This window comes from Pelophylax lessonae (genome assembly GCF_965119305.1).
Source record: "Pelophylax lessonae genome assembly, chromosome: 1".
In the NCBI taxonomy this organism is placed as follows: Eukaryota; Metazoa; Chordata; class Amphibia; order Anura; family Ranidae; genus Pelophylax; species Pelophylax lessonae.
Window position 1 is genome coordinate 889,981,026 of NC_138768.1, and position 14,508 is coordinate 889,995,533.

Consider the following 14,508-nt stretch of genomic DNA (forward strand, 5'->3'; position numbering starts at 1 on the left):
AAAACTTGCTTTGATATACGAGTGTTTTGGATTACAAGCAAGCTGCTGGAACCAATTATACTCGTAAACCAAGGTTCCACTGTACTTACATAGCTTGTATAACTAAGATGAATAGAAAAATGGAGTAGGAACATACAAAATGGAGGACACATAGAATTTGATATCTCCCCATCTCCCACAATCCCCTCTTAAAATCATTAACCCCTTAATTGATTTTCCCTTTTCACCCTGTATGTCATTGGAATATATAATTCTTAGGGATATTATCAGGGGTCCTAAGCCTCCTAGGAATATAGTACCACGACTGGCAGATTAATTTTCTATATCCCTGCTGTTTGAAAGACCAGATCATATATCATCCTTTAAACAATAAGGTTCTTTTTTCCTTTCTGTTTATACCTCTTAACGTACTCAGTATATTCTTTAGGGTTATTAGTCGAGGGGGTCTGCTAGCCTGGGACTTGGTGGGATAGCATAGAGACATTTTTCACTTTTGGTCGGGAAACTCTAGCAACAATACACATTACAAGTTTGAAGCATGCATATAGGAATAATAAAAAAAGCAAAACCATTATAACAGTCATAGCGATATTTTTCAACCATGAGGATATTCCTCCAAATTCAAAATTCCCACTACTAAAAGGACTCCATGTCTTAGCAATATTCCTAGCTTCCTGTTGCAGCTTGTCTACTTCTTTCCGGTGCTGTGCAATAATATCATAATAATCGGGTATCTCAACAGATGTATTGCGTATCCATGTGCAACATTCATAATCCTCCGTAACTTCACATAACCCAGTAAGAGCAGCACTCATGCTTTCTATGGCCAGGTCATGGAGCTCAAGTTGTTTCTTAATTGCCCTCACTTCTATATTTAATTTGGTAATGTCCCCTGAGTTCTTATCTAGGATGTCACCGAGAATTTTAGAGTAATTATTCAACCTTTTCATCATGTCTATTCCCCATCCGGTCCATGAGGGGAACCAGGCCCATACCATATCCTTTTCAAGGAATAATTCCCTTTTATTGCGGTGTTTGAGGGGGTACCTAGGATACATACTAGCTTCGAGGAGATGTCCTCCTTTGTTGTCTCCCACTACACCCATGATGGGAACTAGGGATGCGAGGTAACACCATCCTTGGGGTTCAATGGGGATCCAAGGGTGACAAATCTTTCCACAACAAATATAAGTACTGTTTCCCAAAGCTAGGGGACGTTTGTGAAGTAGTGCCATTAATTGGTCATCATAACTGGACCAAGCTAAATTTGACAACAACTGTCCTATTGGGGAAGAGGAAGTGGAACTGGAGTTAAGAAAGTTCATTAGAGTGGCGTTTAGGGCTGGTTCTGAGGTGTGCCAGAAGGAGCTGTCCATCGAGGTCATTGAGAAATTAATCTTAGTTTGCCGGCACACTTCAGCTCCCTTGGTGGAGTTTCCCAACCCAAAACACCAGTCTGGGGAATGACTCCTACCAATAATTTGGAAAGTGAGGGTATCATTTGAGAGTGTTCTCGTGACATTGGTGAGGACAACAGGAGGTGTACCATTTAGGAAAGGGGTGAAGTTTAAAGGTATCGCTATTAGGGGGATTCTAGCGGTGCTAGGATGGAGTTTACTACATATCCAACATTTTTCATATCCGGACTTCTGGGCATATGCATATTTAAATTGCAACAATGACATTTTATCTGTAAGGCTTTTTGAGCTTTCATCTCTCTTTTGTCTATGTGCATTACTCTGTATTGGAGTGTTGGAAGCTCCGCAAATGGCCTGTAGCCCTACCAGGTCTTCTGGATGATAAATACAGTTAGTGGTAACCCATACTACAGAGAAGACTGAAAATGATACGAGTCCTATAAGTAGCCAAAGTTTTCCAGAATCTGGTGCTATTAGGAATGTCATTTTTCTACAGGGTCAGGGCCGCATGCCTCTGAAAAACCCCCTTTTCTTGACTATCCTGTTCGAAGGTCAGAGTCGTCCACTCCCGTTAGTACCTCTCTTGCTTCTGGACCTTCCTGTTCAAGGTCAGGGCTGTCCGCCCCCGTTAGTACCTCTCTTGGGTCTGGATCTGGACTTGCTTCTGGGGGTGGAGCCTCCTTCACCAATTTTACTCGAGTAGCATGGATCCAGGCTTGTTGGTTCTCCACAAGGACAGCGATTCTGGTCACTGCGACTACCTTTGTCTTTTGGTCCAAAACGAAATCCAGCCTTGGTCTTGTGATGCTACTTCATCTCCTTCCTTCAAGTGATGGGTTGATACCTGTGAAAAGAAAAGAAAGGTGCGAGCAACTTTTTCGTTCCACTTGATTCAAAATTCCAATTACTTTTTCTCAAGTCGTCTTTGATTGTCCTATTTATCCTTTCCACTGTACCTGAACTCTGTGGATGACAATCTATTTTCAGGATTTTAACTAGTTCCTGGCATTCTTTTTAATATTAAAGCTGAACCATTATTAGAACTAATTCAAAGCAGGCATCCCCATCCAGGAATAATCTCCTGACTGAGAATGCGTGCCACCGTGTGGGCATCTCCCTTTTGTGGCCCTAAAAGCTTCCACTCATCTGCTAAACATGTCCACTATTAACTCTTGTTTCTACCCTGTGTTGGGCTTATGTGTGAAATCTATTTCTAGATGTTCATATTTGGCCTTATGTGTTTGTTTGTGTTGTTCCTAATACAGGTGATGCACCTAGCAACATATGCTTTCACAAATTTAGGCCTGTAAATGCAAAAGCAAAAAAAACTTCAGTAATACTTCATATGTTCTTTCCCACCCCCTGTGTCCTATTCCATCATACTAGGCAATAGACAGTGGGGCGCTAGCTGCGGGGATACAAGATCTCCCCTCTTTTAGAAAAAGGCCATTCTCAACTTTTTCTAAACCATCACCTAATTCCTTAAACCTGTTCTGTAGCATGCGTTTGTAGCTCTAATAATGTGTGATCTTTTGGCCTGACTTTCAGCTCCACAACCAGGAACCATCTACAAAAACATCCTCTGCTCCCTCTATGGCTGTCTAGATATATTCGGCCGGATTTAAAGAAACTGCAGCTTCAAACATCTATGACGTGTTTCAGTTTCGCCGCGTTCAAATCAATTAACTGGCGCTGCGGCGAATTGGCTAGTGAAACAGCAATAATGAATTTCGCCGTCAGCGGTATTCACTTACGATCGCGGCTTCGCCAATTCGCAAACTTATGTCTTCGTGCTTATAGCAGTTTCACATAGTGTTGTGGGCTAGTGGATTAGTGCACACATCACGTCTGTAATTCATCTCCCTCTGCTGTAGGTTCGAGGCTTACCATCTCCACCTAACTTTTTTATTTTCTATTTTTCTTTATATTGCTAAAATGTAACGGATTACATCATATATATTGCTAAATAATGTTACACTCAGAAGCGCTTGCAAGCTTACAGCATTTTAAGTGGTTTTATGATCTTGTCTGTGTGTCCAATCGATCTTATGATTGAAAGTACCAAAGGCAAGTGACCAAACCCCTACCCTACTTCAGGGCAAGATGAAACCTCACAATTTTACCATGGTCTTCTTCCCAGATTCCATACAATGTTTAGTTCTTTAGCTATATGTGCTTTTTAGCCTTAACGCACTCCTTTTTTTCCACCATACAGCTTTATTCTGCACAATAGCTAAGTGCTTTGCAACTTCACTGCAGTTAACAACGTCATGGGTTCAAATCACATCACTACACTTGGGATCTCTTTTCACTCTCATTTTTTTAACAGTTTTTTTTAACTATCTTCAATTTGGGGGGGGGGGGGGGTGTCCTACCCAAATTTCAAGCACATCAATGGAAACAACACAATTTTGATTTTATGAGTGTGGTCCTAGTTTTCTCGAGATGCAATTCTTTACATATTTACCATGGTTCTTACAATTTCTTGACCAATAAACATAGGTGTCTGATATTGGACTCTCTCCATATTTCAACAACACAGACCCTCATAGTCCAACACTACATTTGCCTCACACCTCAACACAACACTGTCACATCCCTACTCTACATTACAACCCCTCACATCACCAGTACAAGCAGCATGCAAAGTGCAAAACTCCGGCCTTGGCAGCTTAATGGCCCATACACTAACAATTTGTCTAGACTTTTTCCTGTAGACTTAACCAAACCATATAATATAAGGTCAAACCTCAACACTTTCAATTTGGATGCAATCAGGCAGGCCCTTGCACTACATAGAAAATGTCAATCTGAAGGATAAAGTCTTCTCTAAATCTTACAGAGTGGATGGCCCTTTTGTCTGTAGGCACCCACACAAAACAAAAAAACACATGTTCAATTCTAAAGTCTTTATTTATTTGAGAATGACAGCATAAGGAGGGATGCAGCAAAATAATATTGTCACTCTCCAGTCCGTGTGCCTTTACAGCGCCAGACCACGATCTTTGCTCCATGGCTACGGGATTCTGATGTCTTCCACAACTTCATGCAGAGTTCAGAATCCATTCTGCACCTCTACCAGCTCATAGGGGACAGGCATGGCAAGGTTGCTGGTCAGCTTCCAAGCCACTTTGGAAGTTCCAGGGTGTTCATGTTGGTCATCGATGCTGCTTTTGGCCATGTGCCTTACCAAATATCCACTGACCACAAAAGAAGATGAGTGGAGTCCATCAAGGTGGGTTTCTACCACCTACACCCGCAAGCAGTACCACTCCTGGAAAAATAAAACAAACGATAAGACATTTCATTATGAAAATCACATCTTAATGCCTGTTTGCTTCATTCTGAACTTCATTTCATTTCCACATCACGAGTGAAATAACACATTTTATGCCAACTTACACAAACCAGAAATCATTAATGTAAACATTTGAATACACACCTGTGTGACGCCAGACAGCCCATCACCACAGGCTTCTCATGGTACATGCCATGATTCCAAGATGTTCACGTTCTGGAAAATTACAACACCATAAGATACCAAGCAGCCGTTCATGTTATCAATAACTACACAGGTGGCATAGACACAAATAAACACCTGCCAGCTCTTCTCAGCCCTTTACACTATTCACAAAAACCAACATGTTTATGGTTAGAGGTGCATGTTTTTGCTCAAGTAACACAATTTTACCAATGTTGACTACACTTTATCTACAATGGCAAGTATCATTGGCAGATGATAATGACCCTCTGTCTCCCTGTGAGTGGCACCTCTGCTAACTAGCTAATTAATACACATGCCCTATCTTGACCGGTTACAGTACTTACATGTAAAGTGGCTAGCAACCAGGGTATTCCGGGTGGCAAAACCTGCAGCGGTGCTCCGCCGCCTGGGGGCCGCCGGCTGACGGACCTCTGGCTCCCTCTCCTCCGTCAGCTCCCAAGATTCATCCCGGGCAACGCACATGTTGTGCAACACGCAGCACGCCAGGATGATCTTGGAAGCCTTTGTAGGAGAGTACAGGATTTCACCCCCAGGCCGGGCCAAGCAGAGAAACCGGGATTTGAGAAGACCTATGGTCAACTCGATGATACTCCGGCTTCTCCGCAAGGCCCTGTTGTAATTTGTTTCTGCTCGGCCCTGGGGGTACCTGATTGGAGCCATCAGCCACGTCAGCTGCGGGTAACCAGCATCCCCTGAAAAATAAGATAAATATACATTAGTTCTTCATATCATGTGACTTTAGATGACTCCTCAAAATGGGAGACAATTAGGCATTTGACTAAACAACCTGCTCGTCTGTTTGCAAAAACTCATATGAAACATCTCAACTCTGTCTAACTGCCTAAATCACTAATACAAATGGGAAAAAGGACACACAAAGTGGTGGGTTTCTCTTGCAAGTTCCAACTTGGCCCCTATTTTGTTCCTATTACATTAGCCTAGGTATTACTTCTGGAATATATCTGCAACTAGAGTGAGGAAACCAATATTGACTCACTTATGCAAAGTACTTTGGGGATATGGCAATACCATTGGAATCATTTGTAGGTTTTCTTTGGGTGGCTAGAGGACACCATTTACACATTGGTTAACCACCTTCATTGGACTCAAAGACAACTTTGGAAATCTTTCTTTTGTGAGCTGCTAAGCTGCTGATCTGGTTGTGTGTGAACAGCCTGCCAACTCCTAACACATCCATTTTAGGTAGGCTTTGCTTAAATCAGGGTGTACACCGATGTAGTTTATTCCTATGTCTATGTAATCTTACAGTTTATGTTGTTAAGACAAAATACTTTACCAATAAGCCACCCTTGGGGCATTTGGCCACTTTCAAACGCCTCGTACAGAGTACTGGTTCTTAACATACTGGAATCATGGCACGACCCTGGGTGACCAGTGTTGACACTCATGATGCGCTGTTTGGCGTCGCAAACTAATTGGACGTTCAGGGAGTGGTACTGCTTGCGGTTCCGGTACTCACTTTCGTGGCTCCTTGGTGGCCTAATGGCTATGTGGGTGCCATCGATTGCCCCTAGTATTTGCGGCATGTGTGCCCGCAGGTAGAAACCCAACTTGACTTCATTCCACTCATTTTCATTCTGTGGCCAGTGGATAAAATTGGGCACTATATCGACTAGGGCATTAATGACCAACATGAACACCCTTGAAACTGTGGGCTGGCTAATGCCCATGATACTTCCCGAAGTGGCTTGGAAGCTGCCACGCCCTAAAATATACAAAGTGGCCAGCAATCTGGCCATGCCGGGCACCGCATGGCCGCGCTGTGTGTCCGGGTCAATTTTGTCTGCTATGAGCTGGTAGAGGTGGAGAATAGTTCCTCGCTTGAGCCGGAATTTTCTCCTGACATCAGAATCCCGCAGCTTGTCCAAATAGATCCTTGGAGCAAAAATGCGTGGCTGGCGAGGTAAGGGCACACGGACTGGAGGTGCTGCTGGAGGTGCTGCTGCTGCTGCTGCTGCAGCTTCCCCACCTTCTGCTGCCTCCTGTGCTAGGGCCTCCTCAAACAAGGCACCGATGAATGCCAACATTGCACCATCTAATGCGTCTGGGATATCGTCCTCCATTTTGAACGCGCAAATTCGCGAATGCGCACATATATATAGAAACGGCCGCTAATTATCACACCTGTGAGCCAGCTATAAAAGGAGCACATGGCCAATATGGCTGCTGGATGTTCTAAATCGATGTTTCTTATGTGCTAGCAAGACCCTGTGACCCACAACCTACATTATCTGGAGGTAAGACAATTGTATCTCTCTCTCTCCCCAAAAAAAAGGAAGGAGATAATTTGTACTTATCTTGGGTGTGCTTAAGTTGTCTATGGTGAATCCCCTCCAACCCACAATAGCTTGGGAACCCCTTAAGTGTCTTTTAATCATTGGCAGTTGGCCCCATGTGTATGTGGTTTGGACATGTGTTTTCTCATGTTTGTTAAAGGTGTGCAGTCTAGATTTGGCATCTAAACCTGCCCCCTTACCTTCCCAGCTTCCAAAGACACCATTTTTGCTTTCCTGATAACTGTAATTTATTATGTGCACGTATGTAGGTCATGCGATTTCTCATGTATGTTTAATGTTTGCAGCCTCCTTTTGCCTATAAAGGATTACACCACCCCCCCCCCTCCACCAAGTCTGTTTGTGCCATTAGGTAAGTGTTTGGAGGGCCTCGTGTGATTTGTACCCATATGCGTTTTCTTATGTGTTTTTTTTCCATTTCTTTGCAGCCTCTTCTGCTTTTTTTGGCCACCACCACCACCACCACCACCACCACCACCACCGTGTTGGTGCCATTAGGTAAGTGTTTGGAGGGCCTCGTGTGATTTGTACCCATATGCGTTTTCTTATGTTTTTTTTTCCATTTCTTTGCAGCCTCTTCTGCTCTTTGCCCACTACCACCACCACCACCACCAAGTCTGTTTGTGCCATTAGGTAAGTGTTTGGAGGGCCTCGTGTGATTTGTACCCATATGCGTTTTCTTATGTGTTTTTTTTCCATTTCTTTGCAGCCTCTTCTGCTCTTTGCCCACTACCACCACCACCACCACCAAGTCTGTTTGTGCCATTAGGTAAGTGTTTGGAGGGCCTCGTGTGATTTGTACCCATATGCGTTTTCTTATGTGTTTTTTTTCCATTTCTTTGCAGCCTCTTCTGCTCTTTGCCCACCACCACCACCGTGTTGGTGCCATTAGGTAAGTGTTTGGAGGGCCTCGTGTGATTTGTACCCATATGCGTTTTCTTATGTGTTTTTTTCCCATTTCTTTGCAGCCTCTTCTGCTCTTTGCCCACTACCACCACCACCACCACCAAGTCTGTTTGTGCCATTAGGTAAGTGTTTGGAGGGCCTCGTGTGATTTGTACCCATATGCGTTTTCTTATGTGTTTTTTTTCCATTTCTTTGCAGCCTCTTCTGCTCTTTGCCCACTACCACCACCACCACCACCAAGTCTGTTTGTGCCATTAGGTAAGTGTTTGGAGGGCCTCGTGTGATTTGTACCCATATGCGTTTTCTTATGTGTTTTTTTTCCATTTCTTTGCAGCCTCTTCTGCTCTTTGCCCACTACCACCACCACCACCACCAAGTCTGTTTGTGCCATTAGGTAAGTGTTTGGAGGGCCTCGTGTGATTTGTACCCATATGCGTTTTCTTATGTGTTTTTTTTCCATTTCTTTGCAGCCTCTTCTGCTCTTTGCCCACCACCACCACCACCACCACCACCACCACCACCGTGTTGGTGCCATTAGGTAAGTGTTTGGAGGGCCTCGTGTGATTTGTACCCATATGCGTTTTCTTATGTGTTTTTTTCCATTTCTTTGCAGCCTCTTCTGCTCTTTGCCCACTACCACCACCACCACCACCAAGTCTGTTTGTGCCATTATGTAAGTGTTTGGAGGGCCTCGTGTGATTTGTACCCATATGCGTTTTCTTATGTGTTTTTTTTCCATTTCTTTGCAGCCTCTTCTGCTCTTTGCCCACTACCACCACCACCACCACCAAGTCTGTTTGTGCCATTAGGTAAGTGTTTGGAGGGCCTCGTGTGATTTGTACCCATATGCGTTTTCTTATGTGTTTTTTTTCCATTTCTTTGCAGCCTCTTCTGCTCTTTGCCCACTACCACCACCACCACCACCAAGTCTGTTTGTGCCATTAGGTAAGTGTTTGGAGGGCCTCGTGTGATTTGTACCCATATGCGTTTTCTTATGTGTTTTTTTTCCATTTCTTTGCAGCCTCTTCTGCTCTTTGCCCACTACCACTACCACCACCACCAAGTCTGTTTGTGCCATTAGGTAAGTGTTTGGAGGGCCTCGTGTGATTTGTACCCATATGCGTTTTCTTATGTGTTTTTTTTCCATTTCTTTGCAGCCTCTTCTGCTCTTTGCCCACTACCACCACCACCACCACCAAGTCTGTTTGTGCCATTAGGTAAGTGTGTTCTGTAACTGTTCACTAATTATACTGTATATGAAGAGCAATCTGCAAATCATGTTTTTTTCTGTTTTATCTTTTGTCATTTCAGATTTAGGAGTTTGGGGCTCTTTGCTGCTGCTGGACAGCCAGATTCTCTGCCCACCTCGTGCTCCCATGGCCCCACCCACTGGAAGGCTGAGGAGAAGGGGCAGGGTGGCCAGGGTGGCCAGGGTGGCCATGGTGGCCAGCGGGGGCAGGGTGGCCAGGGGGGGCAGGGTGGCCAGGGGGGGCAGGGTGGGCAGATCGTCTGGCTCTGGTGTGAGGGAGGCTCCAGCTGTATCCATGAGGGAGTCCACCATCCCCATCCCGGAGGAGGAAGCCGGGGGAGGTGGTAACACACCAAGTGGACAAGCTGGCTCTTCTGACAGTAGTCCTGGAGAGGGTCCGTCCACCAGAGTCAGCTTGTCCACATTATCCCGGCTTCCCCGTTTCACCCACAATCAGTGCTGTGCCCTGGTCCAGGCCTATATGGCCAGATATCAGGCGATACATGGGACCAGGGCCGCGGCTTACTCAGTAACAGAGAAGAACAGATTGTGGGATGAAATCCGGGATGCTGTAAATGCACTGGGTGAAGCACCTCGCCACCGTGACAGTGTGCGGAAGAAGGTCAACGACATCTGTGGGTCTGTTTGGAAGAAGCTAATTGCATGGGCTGCGGAGGGTCTTTATGACCGACAAGGTCGGCTGGATCAACGTGCACGAAGTTCTCTCTGGGATTATCAATTACCTTTCTTGAAGATCATAGGACCCGATACCATCTTTCCCAGAGAGGACTTAGATTCGGATGCTTTGCACCGAGGTAGGATATTATCTTGGATGTCAATTGTGTGAGTTGTTTTGAATAGATTAACTACTATCCTATGTGTGACATGAATAGAATTTGATACTTGCCCTTCCAATTGTCCTTTTTTTGTTTTCCCCAACCTGCAATTTGTTCATCTGTAGCACGGATCTCAGCCCCTCCACAGCCCATGCAGCTTGGCGAACCAGACGGACTCACAGGTGTTGACATCAGTGCTGACCCTCCTCCTGGTAGGTCCAATATCATACTGTGCCAAACAATGTAGATGTTTTTTTTTTTTTTTGCCAAGATAGCTCATATTGCTATGTCCTTTACAGAAGATCGGCAGCAGGGAACACACCCAGTGCAGCAAGGCCTGGAGGAAGTTGTTGGTATGTCTAGCCAAATAATGTTTTTTGGAATCTTATTAACCCCATGAACACACATGTTTTTTCTTATGAAAGAGTGTTGCCTTTTAGATGTTTACCCTGCAAAACACAGTTGTGAGCATTAATGGGTGCCGTCATTAGTAGGCAGACCAAGCCTTCTTAACCTTTGGGAGGGTTTAGCAAGTGTCCTATGAGCCCAGGAAAGCACTTTTGAATGTTTGGCCTCAATGCTTCATTCCTGAAGCTAGGAGGGCAATCTGGCCATAATCATTACTGCCTAAGGTTATGTACTAAACATGTTTTTTTTTTTTTTAAAAGAACATCAGGCCCCTCTTGACGTAGCAGCTGGAGTTGGATCAGGAGCTGGCGACGATTCTGCATCCAGTGCTGTGGTATGTGATATAAGGGAACAAGGTGCACATGTAACATTTCAATGGTAGTAATGATTTTGGGCTAGATGTGGCTTACATTGTGTGTGTTAAATTAGTGCTATGACATTCTGACGATGCACCAGCACAACAACAGTTCTATCTTGAACATCAGGGAATTATGTTATAATTTGGCGTGGCACTAATGTTCCAAAAACATCCAGGATCTTTAAAGTCCGGCCAGTCTTTGATTTTCCAGGTCCAAATTCATGGGTATCGTTTGGTTGGGTTGTCCTGTAGCCGATTGATGGCAAGATTTTAGACAACATACGTAGATGTAGAAAGTCATTGGTGTAGTAACAGATTTACCAAAAGCATAAACAACCTACCACACCAGGGTTAATTGGGAACACCTTCATGTTGAATCTTTTTTGCCTTTGTCATATTAGTCATACCAATATAATATGTACCCATTATCAGAAGTGTTGCTAGCTTGGATAATCTTACAATGAACAAGTACTTATTAGAAGCACATCAAACTTTTCAATGTTCTGCTTGGGGTGTTAATTTGTCAAACTAATCTGAAATATTTAGTCATGATGTTTGATAATGATTTGGTCTATTTCTTCTGCTTTCAGGTAGCCTTAGATGCAGAGGGATTGTCACCTACCCAAACTCGTCCATCTATGCTGGATGTAGCCGAGAGGCTGCTTGATGAGTATCGGATCCAAAATGAGTTAAGGAGGCGTACTCAGCAATCTACTGAGGTAGTACGTCTGCTCGGGCTCATACAGGAATCTGTAGCAACAATGGTACAGGTTCAACAGGATATGCGTAACAGCTTGGTAAGTTTAGCAGACCAGCATCAACGGGATCGGCAAAGTGTTGACACTCAGGTACTGGCCACACGCCAATGCCTGTTTGGATCTGAAGATGCCCCATTGGCAGAGCCCTCCCAAACATCTCACTCACCTGCCACTGCAGGTTGTGGTAGTGGGAGGGTAATGCCAGTGTTGGCCACTTGTCAGGCAGCTGGGGATGGGACAATTCCTCCTGTAGCCACTCCTAGCACTTCACACTCCGTTCGGACTCCCACACCCCTCAATGAGCAATCCTCCTGCACAACCTCAATGCGCACTGGTTCCACAATACCCCTTCTACCTGACTACATTCCCTCGACACCTTTATCACTTCACTCCTCCCCAGGCCGTCCTCCTTTTTTGTCACCAATGCGACATGTCGTTTCCCCCCGCACCGTGGACCACAACAACCAATCAACCACCACTCCCCACACATCTTCACAACCCTTGCACCACCAGCAGCATCAAATAGCCTCGGGGCAGCAACTATCCCATCTCATGGTAATGGCACACGTTCCCCAAATTCTTAGGCTGAGCACAGAGCAGATGAGACTATTGGCACAATATCTTCAGTCTGGGACATTTCCAGGGTTCAACACCCTGCATCATCAGCAGCCTCACACACAAGATCTGATCCTAATGGGCCACTTGACCAGAACTCTACAGCTAACCCCAGACCAGATGGGACTATTGGCCCACCATTTGATGGCAGGAACCTTAACAGTGCTCACCACACTGCTTCAGGCACCACCACCACCACCACCACCACCACCACCACCAACTTAATTTTTTTTTTTTGTTTTATTTGGGTTAGTTTTGTTAATGATTGTTACATTGGCCAATTTTTAGGGCCATTTTTTTGTTTAATTTGAGGGTGGCACAATATGATTTATTATAGTGTTTTTTTTGGGGGATGAAATAAAATTTTATGCAAAATGATTAGTTTGTGTTTGTTCTTTGGTTTTTTAGGAGTGTTGGTGGCCAAGTAATGGCCCTGGTTAATGTAGGCATTTATACACACGTGCTTCTCTATCTCCAAACATATGATTTCATGTAAATTTAGAAAACTCAATGTTCACATAATGACCCAAGAAAAGGTCTCCCTTCAAATGTAGCTTCAAAACAAGTCTCAAGGCTAACATAAACCAAAGCCAACATACTAACAATTACAGACCACACCACTCGACTAAACAAATACAACACAAAAGACATTCGATGTGTACACCAAAAAGAAAACTTTGGTAATAAAATAAACGTTTTAATAACACATGTGGGTGTCTACCAACTGTAGCGTACAAAAAATATATTAAAATATATAATAGAATGAACTAAATTGCCAATGTAACATTTGTGTTGCAACGAGCAACATACTTTTATTTTATTTATATAAACATTTTTTTTGGTTTTACAATGTTTTTTTAGGTTTTCACAAAAACAAGTGTTTTTTGTAAACATTTATGGTTTTTTTGGTTGCCAAAAACAACAAGGCTTTTTTGTAAACCTTTTTGGTTATTTTGGTTGACAAAAACAACAAGGCTTTTTTGTAAACATTTTTGGTTTTTTTGGTTGCCAAAAACAACAAGGCTTTTTTGTAAACCTTTTTGGTTATTTTGATTGACAAAAACAACAAGGCTTTTTTGTAAACATTTTTGGTTATTTTGATTGACAAAAACAACAAGGCTTTTTTGTAAACATTTTTGGTTTTTTTGGTCCCAAAAACAAGGGTTTTTAATTTTTTATAATTTTTTTGGTCCCAAAAACAAGGGTTTTTTTTTTTTTTTGTAAATTATTTTGGTCCCAAAAACAAGGGTTTTTAATTTTTTATAATTTTTTTGGTCCCAAAAACAAGGCTTTTTAATTTTTTATAATTTTTTTGGTCCCAAAAACAAGGGTTTTTAATTTTTTATAATTTTTTTGGTCCCAAAAACAAGGGTTTTTAATTTTTTATAATTTTTTTGGTCCCAAAAACAAGGCTTTTTAATTTTTTATAATTTTTTTGGTCCAAAAACAAGGGTTTTTAATTTTTTATAATTTTTTTGGTCCCAAAAACAAGGGTTTTTAATTTTTTATAATTTTTTTGGTCCCAAAAACAAGGCTTTTTAATTTTCTATAATTTTTTTGGTCCCAAAAACAAGGGTTTTTAATTTTTTATATTTTTTTTTTGGTCCCAAAAACAAGGGTTTTTAATTTTTTATAATTTTTTTGGTCCCAAAAACAAGGGTTTTTTTTTTTTTGTAAATTTTTTTGGTCCCAAAAACAAGGGTTTTTAATTTTTTGCTTTTTTTTTTTTTTTTTTTTTTTAAATGGAGAAATGTGACATTTCTGTGTAAAATTAACCAAACAAATTTAAAAATAAAAACTACAATCTTTTTAACGGTGTCACATTCCTCACGAATGGCTCCTCATGGTCTGGATCCGCCCCATAAATGTCTTCCAATACTAAAATGCGCTCTATGCACCACGTAACAATATCCAAAAGGACCTCGTAGGTGAGGTGGGTGTGCCCTGGGTAGAAAAAGACATGACAAATAGTTTTATGCAAAATGATCCAAACAACGATTGTAATTAATGTGCCTCAACAAATATGCTTAGGAGTCTATTGGTTGGCTTTTATCAACACTCTGAAGCAAATATGCTAAATTGCTGGTGTAAACCTTAAACTCAAACTTTCACAGCAAATTGTTCAAAAGGTTACATAAGA

General features: G+C 42.6%; 2 protein-coding genes across 2 annotated transcripts in view; both read right to left on the minus strand.

Annotated features, from left to right (window-relative positions):
- The window catches only part of LOC309550833 (uncharacterized protein), a gene marked incomplete at both ends in the record, with an annotated part of 112,429 nt that overhangs the window by 33,576 nt on the left and 64,345 nt on the right, over nucleotides 1-14,508 (minus strand). The gene's annotated exons all lie outside the window — the stretch shown is intronic.
- The window catches only part of LOC309549366 (uncharacterized protein), a gene marked incomplete at both ends in the record, with an annotated part of 51,593 nt that continues 37,534 nt past the window's right edge, over nucleotides 450-14,508 (minus strand). The window contains one exon of the mRNA XM_082249584.1: nucleotides 450-1,825. Within this exon, the coding sequence (XP_082105710.1) occupies nucleotides 450-1,825 (1,376 nt within the window). The remainder of the gene's footprint in view (nucleotides 1,826-14,508) is intronic.